Source organism: Salvia hispanica, chromosome 1, assembly GCF_029641045.1.
Source record: "Salvia hispanica isolate PSC_SH4W2 chromosome 1, Shi_PSC_v1, whole genome shotgun sequence".
NCBI lineage: Eukaryota > Viridiplantae > Streptophyta > Magnoliopsida > Lamiales > Lamiaceae > Salvia > Salvia hispanica.
Window position 1 is genome coordinate 16,947,972 of NC_142692.1, and position 15,884 is coordinate 16,963,855.

The 15,884-nt window shown below is 32.8% G+C and overlaps 1 protein-coding gene across 1 annotated transcript; it reads right to left on the reverse strand.

The window, feature by feature from the left end:
* Positions 1-3,060: 3,060 nt before the first annotated feature.
* Positions 3,061-6,905, reverse strand: LOC148933349 (protein FAR1-RELATED SEQUENCE 5-like). Its single transcript, XM_089059832.1, has 4 exons — positions 6,716-6,905; positions 5,048-5,777; positions 4,149-4,581; positions 3,061-4,059 (listed from the first exon to the last, which is right to left on the reverse strand). The coding sequence occupies exons 1-4, from the start codon at positions 6,903-6,905 to the stop codon at positions 3,061-3,063; spliced, it is 2,352 nt and encodes a 783-aa protein (XP_088915958.1).
* Positions 6,906-15,884: the final 8,979 nt, after the last annotated feature.

A 15,884-nucleotide genomic window follows, 5' to 3' on the forward strand; every position in this document is an offset into this window, starting at 1 on the left:
AACAAATGTCAAACCTAACAAGCACCGAATACTTTTTACTTCATTATATTTATAATATGGTTCATTATGTAGAAGTTCCAGTTCATTATTAATTAACTATCTTATTTAATGAAGTATTTTGTTATGTAATTCTACTTCCAGGATCTTAGTATACAAATGGTAGATGTTACACAACAATCAACGTTCAGTGTTGATGCTGGACATATGGAAAACTTAAGAATTAATCTAACGGAGAAGGTAAAATAACAATTTGAGAAGTATACATCTTAAATAATGAAGTATCTTGTCCCTGAAATGGATCATTTTCTGAACCACTACCAGAATTTGAATACACCGTGTGTTGATGAGCATAAATCCAATGCGAGATTTCATAAAGATGATGGAACCAAGGTACAAATCTAATTTACATAATTAAAAATATTTATTCCCCTACTACACACAACATAAAAGCATTGAAATGATCCTTTGCTTTTATTGATATATGATTGTCATACTCAAACAGCAGTGCATACTTTGTACTTCATTATATTTACAATTTAGTTCATTATGTAGAATATTAATGTGGATGCGGAAATTCAGTCAGTGTTGAATGCTTATAAGGATATAGACATGGATGATGATTTCATGGAAAGTTGTTTGGTTGGTAAGCCAGTGTCAACTGAGCTCATTGTTTACAACGCCAACAAGGTAAGCTTGTGCAAAGTCATAGATAATTTGAAGTTTGTTCTTAATATGATGAAGCTATAATAATTGATTTATTTATTGCAAACAATAGATCAAAACTTTGAAGGAACGGATAGATGTACGTACTAGAAATGAGAAAACTGTGTCTCATGCATTGAAATCTCCATTCAATGAACGAGCAGTTAAGATTACAAACAAGCTCAGTAAAGATGAAAAAGAATCATATTACTGGATTCTTACAACAAATAAAACAGAAGAGTATGATTTCTAAATTGCTTTCTAACATTGTATCGCATTATTTTTACTAGTATGTGAAATTCTAACATATATTAAAAAATATGCAGACTTGAACTTGTTTATGACGATGACGTTGTAAAAGTTACAAAGATGGAAATGTGTTCCTTGATACCTAGGAAATTAATCGTGGTTGGCGTTATAGATGCATGGGCTTCCTACCTCAACAATATGGAAGAATTCCGATCACTGTACTCATCAAGACGAATATTTTTCACCACTTATCCTTGTGTAAGTAAAAATTATTTAAATTAAATAATATTAATTGTTGTGAAAATCCTAACTATGTTAATATACAGTTGTATACAATTGTTACAAAGCCTCAAAACATGGATGTCAGCAAAATCATTGCAAACTTCTGTACCAACTTGGACAGAGAGGTGAAGGAAATACCGAATTTCAAATGGGAACATGTGGACACGGTACAAGCATCATTCTGAAGTATCTTAATTTTTTATAAAGTAGTAATTTGAAAAAAGGAAGTTAAAGCTATACTGTATAAACCTATGAAGTAGTTAATTGCCAAAATGAAGTAATAAAACTTAATAGTGAAGTAATAGACTCTAAATATGAACTATCTATTTATTGTTTTGTACTCAGCTGCTGTGTTGTTTCATATTCTTCAGATATTTAACAATACTTCATTCTCCCAGTTTTTTACTTCACTCGAGTGATCTTTTACTTCATTACATAGGTCTTTTTCCCCATATGTGCAAATGAGCATTATTATGGTATTTGCTTTTGCTTCAAAAGAAATGGAATTGCTGTACTAGATAACTCTGAAAATGGCGACGACAATGATCTCACAACCAATTATAGTGACATTCCAGAGACGCTGGTTTGTATTCTTCACATATGATTTAATTTTATTACACTTACATATGATACACAACTAAAAATAACATATATTTTATTATACATGCAGAGATCATATTTTTGTCAATTCCTCACCAACATTGGTCTTCACAAACAGTGCAAGACAATATCCAATGCTAAAATACAGAGATTCAAAATGCCATGGAGAACTTCTGAAAATGCTGAAGACTGTGGAGTATTTCTAATGCGCCACATGGAAACATACAAGGGTGAGCGCGAAGGTTGTTGGAACTGTGGTTTAAAAAAATCAAGTTCAGGTGTTCTCCAAAGCTTGAGGGCCAAGTATTGCTCTGCATTGATGTTAGCAAATAACAGCCATACAAGCTTCAAGAACAAACAAGTTACCGAAACATACTATAAGAAGGAAAGCAATAGCCATGTAATAGATGTTGAGAAAATGATTGCAGCATATTTAAAGAAAAAATGAAGATTTTAGCAGATTAAGTTTTGATATATACATAGATCTGTTTTGAGCAATACAAAATAAAGTACTTTGCTTATTAATGTTGTTCTATATTAGATTTAAATGTTGCATTAGATAATAGATATAGTTCATTGGGTAGTTAATTTGTACAATGAAGTAATAAATTATAATAATGAAGTGAAAATCTATAATAATGAAGTATCAGACTTTTATTATGAAGTATCTATTTACTGCGTTGTATGGGTTTATGGTTTAAATTTAACTGCTGTGATCAAAGTTCAGTGTTACCTTTTCTTTTATTAACTCTATTTGAAGTAATATTTCAGTATTATGAAGTAATTGTCGTAATGAATGAACAAGTTTTACCTTACATTTTATTAACTCTGTTTGAAGTAATATTTCTATATAATGAAGTAAATGTCGTACTGAATGAAATATTTTTTACCTTACATTTTATTAACTTTGTTTGAGATAATATTAAGTATGATGAAGTAACTGTCATACTGTATGAACTGTTTTTTATATAATACTACTAACAGCTGTGTTATTTACTCATATAAATGAACTAAATATTCTATTTAATGATATAATAAACTCATATCAATCAATAAGCTAATGATCTGTTTTCATAAAAAGTTTAAACTAATTCAAATTCAAATTTTAAATGAAATAAGAAACTACGGGTCTGAAGTACTGAACTTAAAAAATGAAGAACAAAACATATACCACTGAAGTAATAAACGACAAAACAGAACTACTGTTAGAGAAAAGAACAACACGCATCAACATTGTTGTTTCCTCTTTTTCTTCTTCTTCAACTCTTGTATCTTGTCACAATTCCTTGAATCATGCTGACCAATCTCGCCACATTTGCCACATTTCCTTCCAGGCTTCGACAACTCTCTTATTTCTTTCTCAAGTCGTGAAAGACGTCGACCAGAACCCTTGGTGCTGACAACATCAGGTGGATGAACTTCTATTTCAGTAGGGACTTCTGAGCCATAAAAATTCTCAATCATCTGTCTCTTTGCACTTATAGACAATACATTTCCCTCACCAAGTACTTCTTTTTTTCCTTCAGCCATAATATGTCTAAATGCACGAATTTTATCACCATCTCCCTCTATAAGCCGTGCAATATCATAAAAATCTGCATGCATATCACTGTATTCCTGCTTCGTCTCATCCACAGCAATAAATGACTCAATATTATCATCAAAACCAAAATGCACAGGCTTGACAAATTTAGACTTCAACCAGCGTCCTCCATGCAACTCATCAGGGACTAACTTCAATTTTTTGTTTCTCAAGATCCAAAATATGTGACTGCAAACGAGCCCAAGCCTCTCAAACATCTTACAACCACATGCATATGAACCACAAGAAATTGAGTATGAAACTGTCCAGTTCTTTGAGAACTTATCATTCAACACATAAATCTCATTCTCACCAACAGTTGACACTGTCACCATGGTGACATTATCGACTGCTTCCTCAATCTCACTCTGAATTAGTTTGAAACCACTGTCACTATAAATTGTTGATGCATGCTTCTCAAGAGCCGAATTTGTTTTCAAAGTTGGAATTGTGTTAAAATCCAAGTATTCAAGCCTATTATTGTTGCTCCTTTGACCATCCAATGCATTGTTGTAATACATAAGAAATTCAACAAGATTAGATCGAGACTTGGAGTACCTCTTGAAGAATATATTCTGAGATTCAGATATAGATGTGGTCTTTATCAGTGAACTCATTGGAAAATCCCTAAAATATGCAGGAACCTGTAGTTCATCAAGTAATAAAAATACTTCATTTATTGGCTAATATACTTCAGCAGACAGAAAATGTGTTTCCAAAGGAGGATACGTACCCAATATTTTCGTGAGTCAAACATAGAGGTAAACCACTCATTGTCCTTAAGCCCATATTTTTCCATTACATTATTCCAGGATTCTTCAAATTCTTCAGGCTCTATCAACTCAGACCAAACACAACTATTTAACTCCTTTTTCAAATCTTCATTACCAAGTTGACTCTTTGGTAACTTTTCCACAACTTTAAACATGATGTGCCACATGCACCATCGATGTCTTGTATCAACAAGGACTCTTTCCACAGCAACCTTCATTCCCAAATCCTGATCAGTAATAATCAATTTTGGTGCAGAACCCATGCATTTGACAAAACGTTCAAACAACCATGAGAAAGAATCGGCATTTTCCTTAGATAATAAGCCTGCACCAAATGTTACAGGTCTTCCATGGTTGTCTTTTCCTGTGAACGGTGCAAATATCATGCAGTACCTGCATTAAATCAATTCATCAAAAAGATTCAGTAAATGTTATGCAGTACATGAATTATAAGTTAGTTCATTCCGTTAATTAAATACTTCATCTTGTCCTAGTTTTACTACATTCAACTAAGAATTCTAAATAATTATGCACTCACTTCATTCCAGTAGACTATTAATTAATTATTGACAGTTACTAGTACCTAAAGTCAATATTTCATGCATATGCAAGTTGATCACATCAATAATCATTTTACTATAAACAGCATTATAAGTTAGTTCATTTTGTTTGGTAAATACTTCATCTTATCGGAGTTTTACTACATTCAACTAAGAATTCTAAATAATTATGCATTCACTTCATTCCAGTAGACTATTAATTCATTATTGACAGTTACTAGTACCTAAAGTAAATGTTTCATGCATATGCAAGTTGATCACATCAATAATCATTTTACTATAAACAACATACTTCATACCTATTAGTTGAATAGGTTGTGTCAAACGATACTATATCACCGTAGAGATGGAAATTCTTCTTAGCAATGGGATCACACCAGAAAAGACGAGTGAGCCTATCTTTGGAGTTCACCTCAAAATCATAAGTGAATGCCGGACAATTCTCCTTCTTTCGGCTCATTTCATTAAGTATCATCTGTGCATCTGCCCCACGAGTAAATGCTCTCAAGTCGCGCCTATAGTTTCGAACTTCTACAACCGTACACCCAACATAATCCAGCCCACCAAGAACCTCATTCAGCAACTTAAAAGTCAACGTAGGACCTATGTTTGCACTTGCACAATCTAATATAAATTTCTGATGCATTAGATCAATGTTGCGATTCAGCCTCATGAATCGCCTATGGCGTCCCTCAACCATATCATGATTATGTTTTTCTTCAAACTGTTTGACAACATAACCAATTCCCTTAGAAAACTTAATCCCAATTTTAGACTTGCAAAAACACTTCCTAGAAGATCGTCTTCGTTTTGACTGCCCTTGCATTTTATTTTTCTTCTCACCTTCTCTACTACACACAACATATAACCATGTGACAAGATCCCCCTCCTTCTTTGATCCATATTTACGAGTGTCAAACCCAACATACCGTGCATACTTATTATAGAACTCGGTAGCATCATCAAGTTTAGGAAAAATCTGTCCTACATAGGGCTTTAGTTGGGATGGACAGTCAGGTAGATATGACACTAATATAAAACATGCAAACTACTGTCAGTGGAAAACTAAAACAAACAATTTATGCCTACGAATTTAGTTCATTATAACAACAGTTTAGTTCATTTAGCTGTTTTATTACTTCATTATAACAACAATTTAGTCGAATTAATGGCATACTTTAATGTGCAAACAACACATCAGTTAAAGATGTTACTTCATTATAATATTTTATTAATTCATTTTAACAGTGATTTACTTCATTATTAATATAGGAATTTAATATTCAATAAGAATAGAAGTTCAGTTTTAATGGATATTACTTCAGGATAACTTAATTTTACTTCATGAAGAGTTCAAATCGCATATACACTACAATAATATCAGAATTTAATATTCAATAAGAACAGAAGTTCAGTTTTACTTGTTATTACTTCAGGATAACAAAACTTTACTTCATTATGAGTACAAATCGTATATACACTACAATAATATCAAAATTTAATATTCAATAAGAATAGAAGTTCAGTTTTAATGGATATTACTTCAGGATAACCTAATTTTACTTCATGAAGAGTACAAATCGCATATACACTACAATAATATCAGAATTTAATATTCAATAAGAACAGAAAGTTCAGTTTTACTTGTTATTACTTCAGGATAACAAAACTTTACTTCATTATGAGTACAAATCGCATATACACTACAATAATATCAGAATTTAATATTCAATAAGAATAGAAGTTCAGTTTTAATGGATATTACTTCAGCATAACTTAACTTTACTTCATGAAGAGTACAAATGGCATATACACTACAATAATATCAGAATTTAATATTCAATAAGAACAGAAGTTCCGTTTTTAGCTCATATTTCCGACCATTTACTTCATTATTAATATGTCTACACTACAGACATGAAAAACATCGAAAATAACACATTGCTCGATTGAAAAAAGTTACGAACCTTCAACTGTGGTATTATCTAATTCTGGCTCTAAATCTGAATCAGAATCCGTGTCAAAAAGAGATCCTCCTAGATTAGTAAGATCATCCATAATCGATCCAGTTGAAGTAGATCCAGTTGAAGTAGATCCTAATCCGTCTTCAACCTCGGAATTTGTTGATGTAGATCCGAATCGGTCGATATTCTCCATGAGAGTCAGAATATTGCCAAATTGGAGCAAAACACGATGGTGAATCAAAGGCAGTTCGTAATTTAAAGTAGAACGCGATCGTTCGTGGAAGGCAGATTGAAGAAGATTGTAGAACGCGATCGACGAATTGAAGATCGTGGACCGCAGATCGTGAAATGAACGGGAATTGAAAGAGAATTGAAGGAGAATGATGAATTGCGATTGAACGAGAATTGAAGGAGAACGAGAATTGATTCGTCAACGATGTGACGGAGAACGAGAATTAATTCGTCGACGATGTGAAGGAGAACGTGATCAGCAAGTTTTGCATATTTGGATAGTAATTTGTAATTTCCTAAAATACCCCTGAGCATGTTTTAATTGAATAAAATTAAAAATAAATTGTAAATTAATCCTAGCCACAAGATTAAGAAAATGGAAGGCCCTAATTTAGTCTCTAGTTCGGCCCTTAAGAATGGTTCGACATTGATCACAACTCTATATATATATATATATATATATATATAGGGGTGCATTACCCTCCTTATCACCCCCTAGTATAAAACATAAAACTAATATAAACCCTTGGATCTATTAATCTAATGGCTTTGATTTAAAGAATCGCCGTACATTATTATACCAGTTTCGTACATTAAGGGCAATTTGGGTATATTACTGTTACATCATTTATATAGATTAGTACATTAACTTAATGTGTACATTAATGTGTTAATAATGTACATTAATGTGTTTTAATGTATATACCCCTTCTACGTAATGTAGATTATAATTTTTTTACTAATTGACGAAAGTTATATCCATTCCCAGGTGTTTAGTAATCCATGAGGTTAGGGTGTAGTACTGACTTAGTAACACAACGTTCATTAAGGTAATCTTGTAGATACTATACCCTAACCCTATGGATGAGTTAACCCTAGGGGACTGGATCTAACTTCCATCGGTTAGTGAACTTATGTTAATATGATGGTACTACACCCTACCCCCATGGACTACTAAACCCTTGGTGAATGATGTTAACTTTGGGTCTGATGTGTAATGCGATGCTACATTATCATGGGTGTATCGTACATTATCATAGGTACATCGTGCATTATCACGGGTATTTCGTACATCACTCTCCGACGGGGTATGGATTTGTGAATTTGTGGATGCTATATAGTATAGCTTCCATCCGCGAATTCATACCCCGGTACATTATCATAAGTATATCGTACATTATCATCGGTATATCGTGCATTATCACGGGTATTTCGTACATCACTCTCCGACGGGGTATGGATTTGTGAATTTGTGGATGCTATATAGTATAGCTTCCATCCGCGAATTCATACCCCGGTACATTATCATGAGTGTATCGTACATTATCATCGGTATATCGTGCACTATCACGGGTATTTCGTACATCACTCTCCAACGGGGTATGGATTTGTGAATTTGTGGATGCTATATAGTATAGCTTCCATCCGCGAATTCATACCCCGGTACATTATCATGTTTATATCGTATATTATCATGGTTATATCGTGCATTATCACTGGTATTTCGTACATCACTCTCCGACGGGGTATGGATTTGTGAATTTGTGGATGCTATATAGTATAGCTTCCATCCGCGAATTCATACCCCGGTACATTATCATGTTTATATCGTACATTATCATGGTTATATCGTGCATTATCACTGGTATTTCGTACATCACTCTCCGACGGGGTATGGATTTGTGAATTTGTGGATGCTATATAGTATAGCTTCCATCCGCGAATTCATACCCCGGTACATTATCATGGGTATGTTGTACATTAAAGCTTGAGAATTGTACATTAGAATACAATTTTCATACATCAACATCATGTACTAATAGAACATAATGTACAAATATAACAACATCATGTACCGAAATCATGTACAATTGTGCTTTACCATTTTTACCCTTTTTGATTATTTTATTAATTTTTAAATTCCACGTGGCTTTCATATCAACCATCAGATCACACCTAATCAAGGGATGAGATTAGTTTTCCTTTTTAACAGATTTTTTACACATTAATCTGAATACACCCCTATAGGGATGTATTCAGGTCAGAACGCTAAGTATAAGTAAAACTCAAAACACTTGCAGTCCATTGGATCTTATGATCTAACGGTTAGATTAATGCCACGTGTCATCTAATGATGTAGAATTTTAGACTAATAATGTAGCTCGGATAATAATGTAGCATTTTAGTTTAATAATGTACAGTTTTAGTCTTACAATGTACATTTCTAGTCTAATAATGTACCTCGGCTAATAATGTAGATTTTTAGTATATAATGTAACTAACCACAACCATCCAATCTAATGATCCAAGGGTTGTGATTAGTGCTGTGTTTTACACTAACATGCTGTAAGGACCCTATATATATATATATATATATATACACACACACACACGTGTGATGTTGTAAGCATTGTACAAATCTTTTAAATTTTGTTTTTTAAATATACTGTGATGGATGTAGTAGACGTGTGAATGGGAGTATATAAGCTGCTTCTCTTTTTATTAAGTGTTGGGTACTTAAATAGTTGTGGGCTACTGCTATTTTAATTTATCTAATGGACTCGATATGAAATTTTGTATGTGAGTTTAATAAATATATATGTGTGTACGTGAGTTGGGCTGAGAGTATTTGTGTAGGACAATCTCTTCTAATTGTTTTTTTTTTGTTCATTATATGATGGATGGGAGAATACTTATTTATTTTATTTTTGTACATCTAGATGTGTATGGAATGGGAGTAATAATCTGGTTGTTTAATTCTTTTAGTATTAGGGGAGCGTGCATGTTTTAAAATAAGAGTATAGTACATGTTTTCTTTTGTTTCAGTAAGGCCAATTGTTGGGAGTAATCTTATATGGAACACTATTAACTTTTGTTTTCTTCTTTTAATAATTTGAATTAAAGTAGAGTTCAGAGAGAGACGTGGGTGGTGATGGGAGCATTTTTTTTAGCTACTGACTTTTTTTATTATTTTATGTAGTCAATTTAAGAGCATTAATATTAAATTCTTCTAGTTTTGACTTTACTCATTCTATAATGGATTGAGAGTATAATTTTGTTGATGCTGTTTTGGTTAATTGATGATTCTGAGTTTCTAATTTTCGAGTTGTTGTGGAACGGGTTTGAGACATGTGATTTTTCTAAGATAAGATAAAAGGAAATTTTGAGCACATACTATGCATGCATTATAAATTAATTTATTTTGCAAAGTCTGATTTTGCATATCATATCATGTTATTTCAAAAAGGGTGAGCTTGTGTACGTTGGTTGCGGTTGGAATAGGAGGTGATTGAGGAGTAAGCTTGTGAGGTGGGCTTTCGTTTTAAATAAGGACTATGTCCTAAATATTTTGTTATGTGAAAGGAGGTATAAAAAAAATGTTTGTCTTGCCATGTTTTGTATTTGAATGAACCTATCTGAAGTGGCTATACCATGTATTGTTAACGAATTCGGGTCCCAGTAGGGCCGCAAACCCTGCTCGGACTGGTGTACACCCAGTAGATCGTGCGCTATCTCATTGTAGTTGGCCGGTCTAGTGACTTGGTTCGTGGCCACGTTCCTTGTCATGTAGTTCAGATATGGTGATGGTGATGTGGATGGAAAATGGTTGCAATCGAATTTTATGTGAAAATGCTTTTAGTGACTTGGGTTCTTTTCAATTAAAACCCTCAAGGTCACTCGTTATGGCTTGACAAACTGATTTGGCATGTGTCCACTGACTGCATCAAGTACTCAGCCCTACATATTTGTTTTTCTTAATGTGCAGATTGAGCGACGACGGGCGTGGAGGATGTTGAGCAGAATTCATGGATTATTTATGTTTGGCTTAGTATTTGGATATGTCGTGTCTTCATACTCGACATTTTTCGTGTCTTGAACGCTTCCGCTAAGTGTCTTTTCTTTAGAATTGTTTTGGTATTGAGAACTTAACTCTTTTCAAAATTGTTTACGTTCTAGTCTTTATTTCCTTAGAATTGGTACCTTGGTGAGATGATAGTATGTCGTTTTTCAAATTATTTCAGTTATTTAAATATTTTGGTCAAAGATGTGTGTCCCCCTTTCTTCCCCGCTTCTTTAATCCTCCCCTAGTCGCGATCAACCGCATTTTCTATCCTTGGAAAATGCGGGCGTGACATGTAAAGAAAAGTTGGTTGAAAAAAGTTAGTGGAATGTGAGACCTACTTTTTTATATTGGTTTTATAATAAAATGTGAGTGAAATGAGTCAGTGGAATGTGGGACCTACTTACTATTTATGGTAAAAATGAAGTGCTACTCTTAATTGGGGAATGACTAAAATGGAAATTAGTAACTCTTATTCGGGGACGGATGAAGTACATAAATAAAGGAAATATACTACTAAATCCAAAAAAAAAAAAGCAATGATTCAAACGAATAAATAGTTCATGATTTCGTTCGATCAACAAATTACAGGCATTCATAAGTGCAGACAAAAAATTGGATATAGACATAGCTAAGAAAAGAATTGACAACACAATACATATTAAAAATCTTTTTTGCATAAATAATAGAAGAATGGATTAAAAACAAAGCAAAGAATATCATAATTTCTAAAGAAAAGTATTTAAAAATATTACTTCTTTCGTCCCATAATAAGAGCCATATTTTGTTATTTCGGTTCGTCTCACAATAAAAGTCACATTTACTTTTACCATAAATGGTAAATAGGTCTTATATTCCACTAACTCATTTTACTCACATTTTATTATAAAATCAATATAAAAAAGTGAGCCACATATTCCATTAACTTTTCTAATCTATTATTTTTACATTTCTTAAAATTTGTGCTCACATCAAATGTGACTCCTATTATATATAGAACAGAGGGAGTAATACGTAGCTACGCTTCTTAATGGATTTTGAAAATATATATAGTTGTCACAGATTTTCTATTTTACAGGTAAAAGAGAATAAATAGTTCATGAAATAAACTAAGATACAGATTAAATTGACATTATATTTATGTTATTCACCAAATATATGAATTACTTCCTTCGTCCCATAATAGAAGTCACCCTTATTATGGGCATGAGCTTTAAGAAATGTATAGAATAATGGGTTGAAAAGTTAGTAGAATATGAGACTCACTTTTTAATATTAGTTTTATACTCCCTCCGTCCACGATTAAGAGTCTCATTTCTATATGGCGCGAATTTTAAGAAATGTTAAGAAAAGTGGGTGGAAGAAAGTTAGAGGAATATGGGTCTCACTTGTATATATTAGTTTTAAATGATATGTGAGTGAAATGAGTTAGTGAAATGTGGGGTCTCTTTACCATTTATGATAATATGAACCGGACTCTTATTCGTGGACGGACCAAAATGAAAAAACGGAACTCTTATTCGTGGACGGAGGGGGTAGTAAAATGTGAGGGAAGTGAGCTAGTGGAATGCAAGACCTATTTACTATTTATGGTAAAAATGAAGTGTGACTCTTATTATGGAACGGACTAAAATGGCAAAATGTGATTCTTATTGAAAGACGGAGAGAGTATATTTCATCTCATTTGATTCATGGTTTGAGGTTTCATTTTCAATAGAATTTTTTCGTAGTAGGTTTATTAACCTTTTCATTGGATGAAATTGTACGATACGTAATACTACTATATAATTTCAAAACATCAGAAAGATAAGAATAGGATGATCCATAAGCTAGAATTGTTAAAACCGTAATACACATAAAATAACGTTTACAAATATATAAATTAATATAAAGTAGGCGAATCTATTAAACCAAAAGGTTAATTGAAGGATTTCAGTGAAAAATCTAACGTTTTCAATCCAAGGTAACACATCAATCTGACTAAAAACATCCATGTCTACAATCTGACTATTGAGATTTTATGCATTTTATGATGAGGTTGTGGAATTAAGGAGATTAGTGCATTAAGTACTTATTTAAGCTCATATTTTTGGTATAACTGTTTATCATTCTGTTTTTTTTTTGTGTGTGATGATTTTTGGCGGAAAGTCAATGAAGTTAAGTGTTTGTCTTGAACTATTTTTACTCCGTATGAAAATGTGACTTTGTGCATTTCATGATGTGTTTGTGGGATTAGGGAGAGTAATGCATTACTTATTCAGCTGATTTTATCGTGTGTTTTTTGGATTGTGATGGTTTTGGGGGGAAACTCGATGATTTTTCTTGAAATAAAGATTAGATTTGGAACATGAATTGGAATAAAATGAGAACCATCAAACACATAACAACCAAAACTTGTTTTTTTTTTTTTTTTTTTCACTTGATTTGAAAAAAAATCGTACCAATAAATAATAGATTGGATAAATAGTAAAGTAAAAGCTAGAATAAAGTAGATAGTTTATCTACTTTATTCTAGCTTTTACTTTACTATTTACCTCTAACTGTTTATTACTTCCTCCGTCTCATAAAAGATGCCACACTCGTTGGACGACACAAGATTTTAAGAGATTTTATTTTGTATGTTAGGTGAAAAGAAAAAACATAGTATAATATTTATGTTATTATAAGGGATAATATTTTCTAAAATTGAAAATGTGAGACAAACTAAAAAGAAAAGTGCAACATCTTTTATGAGACAGAGAGAGAGGCTTGAGACAGAGGGAGTAATAGAATAGTCTTATTACCTCTACTCGCACTGTCTGAAGTGGCCAAACTATTCCATATACTAGAATTTATAATACTCCCTGTTGGTTTCTGGATTAAAAGTAGGCCTGCTTATTCGGCCGGTTTCAGTTCTAATCGGACCGGTTGACGACCGGTTAACCGGTTTTAAATTTTCATAAATTCTAGAATCAAAACCGGAACCGACCAGTTCCGGTTTGGAACCGGCCGATTAAGAACCGGTCGATGGTTCGGAACCGATGTGTAATTTTAATCTGAATTTATTTATAATTTTAAATAGTTCAATACTAAAAAAATAATAAACCAACATCTAGAAATATAATAAATAATACCTAAAAATTCAAATAAATACACAAAAAATACAAACCAACAATACAATAATAATCATATATGGATAAGAGTGAGGTCAAGTGTAGTAGGACTAGTTTATGTTAGCAATTTTAAAAAAAAATAAGTTTAAAAATTGAATTCTATTTTCCCCTTTTTTGGCTAAACAAATATTCAATGGAATTTCTAATACTAATTGATCTTGTTGTGACTTTTTATAACGAAACAGTTAATAAATTATTCACAAACAGGTAAAAATTATATGTTAAATGAATTGTTACATAAATTTCTATCGTATGAAATGATATTGTATTTGTATAAGTTCTTTTGGAAATTAAAAACAAACTTATGATGTCCTATTCATTGTAGTGTGACTTTTTATAACGAAACAGTTAATAAATTATTCACAAACAGGTAAAAATTGTATGTTAAATGAATTGTTACATAAATTTCTATCATATGAAATGATATTGTATTTGTATAAGTTCTTTTGGAAATTAAAAACAAACTTATGATGTCCTATTCATTGTAGTTTGTTCAAAAAAAATGGATTGAGGAAATAATTGTCGATTCGAAGCATCACGGTTTAAACATTCTAAATACTTAAGAAACAGAGCTCGCGAATCTAACACTGTTTAAATCCAAAAATCACTCAGTGTTTCAAATTATTTTCCTTTAATTTAAAATTAATTCAATTAAATTAGATTTATTAGTATATTAAATTAAAAAAAATGAATTATAATCCGGTTTCCGGTTAGGAACCGAGCGGTTCCGATTCCGTACCGGAACCGGTTTTATTTTAAAAGTTGGAACCGGAACCGCCGGTTTCGGTTCTGGTTCTGGTTAACCGAGAACCGGAGAACCGTTTAAGCACCCCTAGTTAAAAGAGATAAAATATGGGTGTAATACAACCCAAAAGAAGGAATACAGAAGTAATAACCGAAACGAATTACAATGAAAATCGAAACAATAAATTGTAGTAAAATAAGTTAGCCGAGTCAAGTAGTCATCTTTCCGCAAGACGAGATACGCCCCAGTAGTGCTCTCGGATTGACGTTTCGTTCCCAAAGATAAAATGGCTACGTCTCTGATGAAGGCAACACCACTATCAGTAGAGTTTCAGCGAACTGGATGGAGGAGAGGGCAACGCTTTCAACAAAAAAACAATGTAGAGAGGGAGAGAGCTTATGTTGTACTTCCTCTGTCCGCGATTAGGAGTCCCGGTCACTTTTGCGCACCCGTTTTATAAAAATAATAAAAAATAGTTAAAGTGGAGAAATAGTAAAGTAAGAGAGAGAATAATGTTGACAAAAGTCTTCTCAACATTATTCTCTTTTTTACTTTACCATTTCTCCACTTTACCTATTTTTTATCATTTTTATAAAATAGGTGCGCAAAAGTGACCGGGACTCCTAATCGCAGACGGATGGAGTATATGCTTGTGAATTGGTGTATTCAAATGCATGGAATGACTAGCCTATTTATAGGCTCAGTCCACTACAGGGGTCAACCAGCCATGATGGCTACTGTAATCGTCGAGTGTTACAAGTCGTGGAGAGGTTGATCCTGGACGGACGTATCGGGACACGCTGCGCGTCTAGGTTCGTTCACGGCGTGGACTTCATCACGTGTTAGCCACGTTGGCTTTATCGCGTCATACTGACGAGGTGTCATCCCGCTTGGCTTGCTTACGTGGAAACGGTGGTGATCTAAACTGAACAAGCCCAAATAATTAGTATCAAGTTACAGGAGTAACCAAAATACCAAGCCATTATTACCGAAAATCAATTAAACATATGAGTCAATGTATATCCCTCGTAGAATTCCACAGAAGATTTACTCACACATGTTCATAACAGAAGTCGAAGAACAATTGAATGAAAGAATTTGAAACTAAAGCTAACTACGCCCTTGATAGATGAGATCTTGATTAATATCTCCATCTTCACCTTTGGGATGAATTGGATCTTCTCCTTATTGCGAAGAATATTT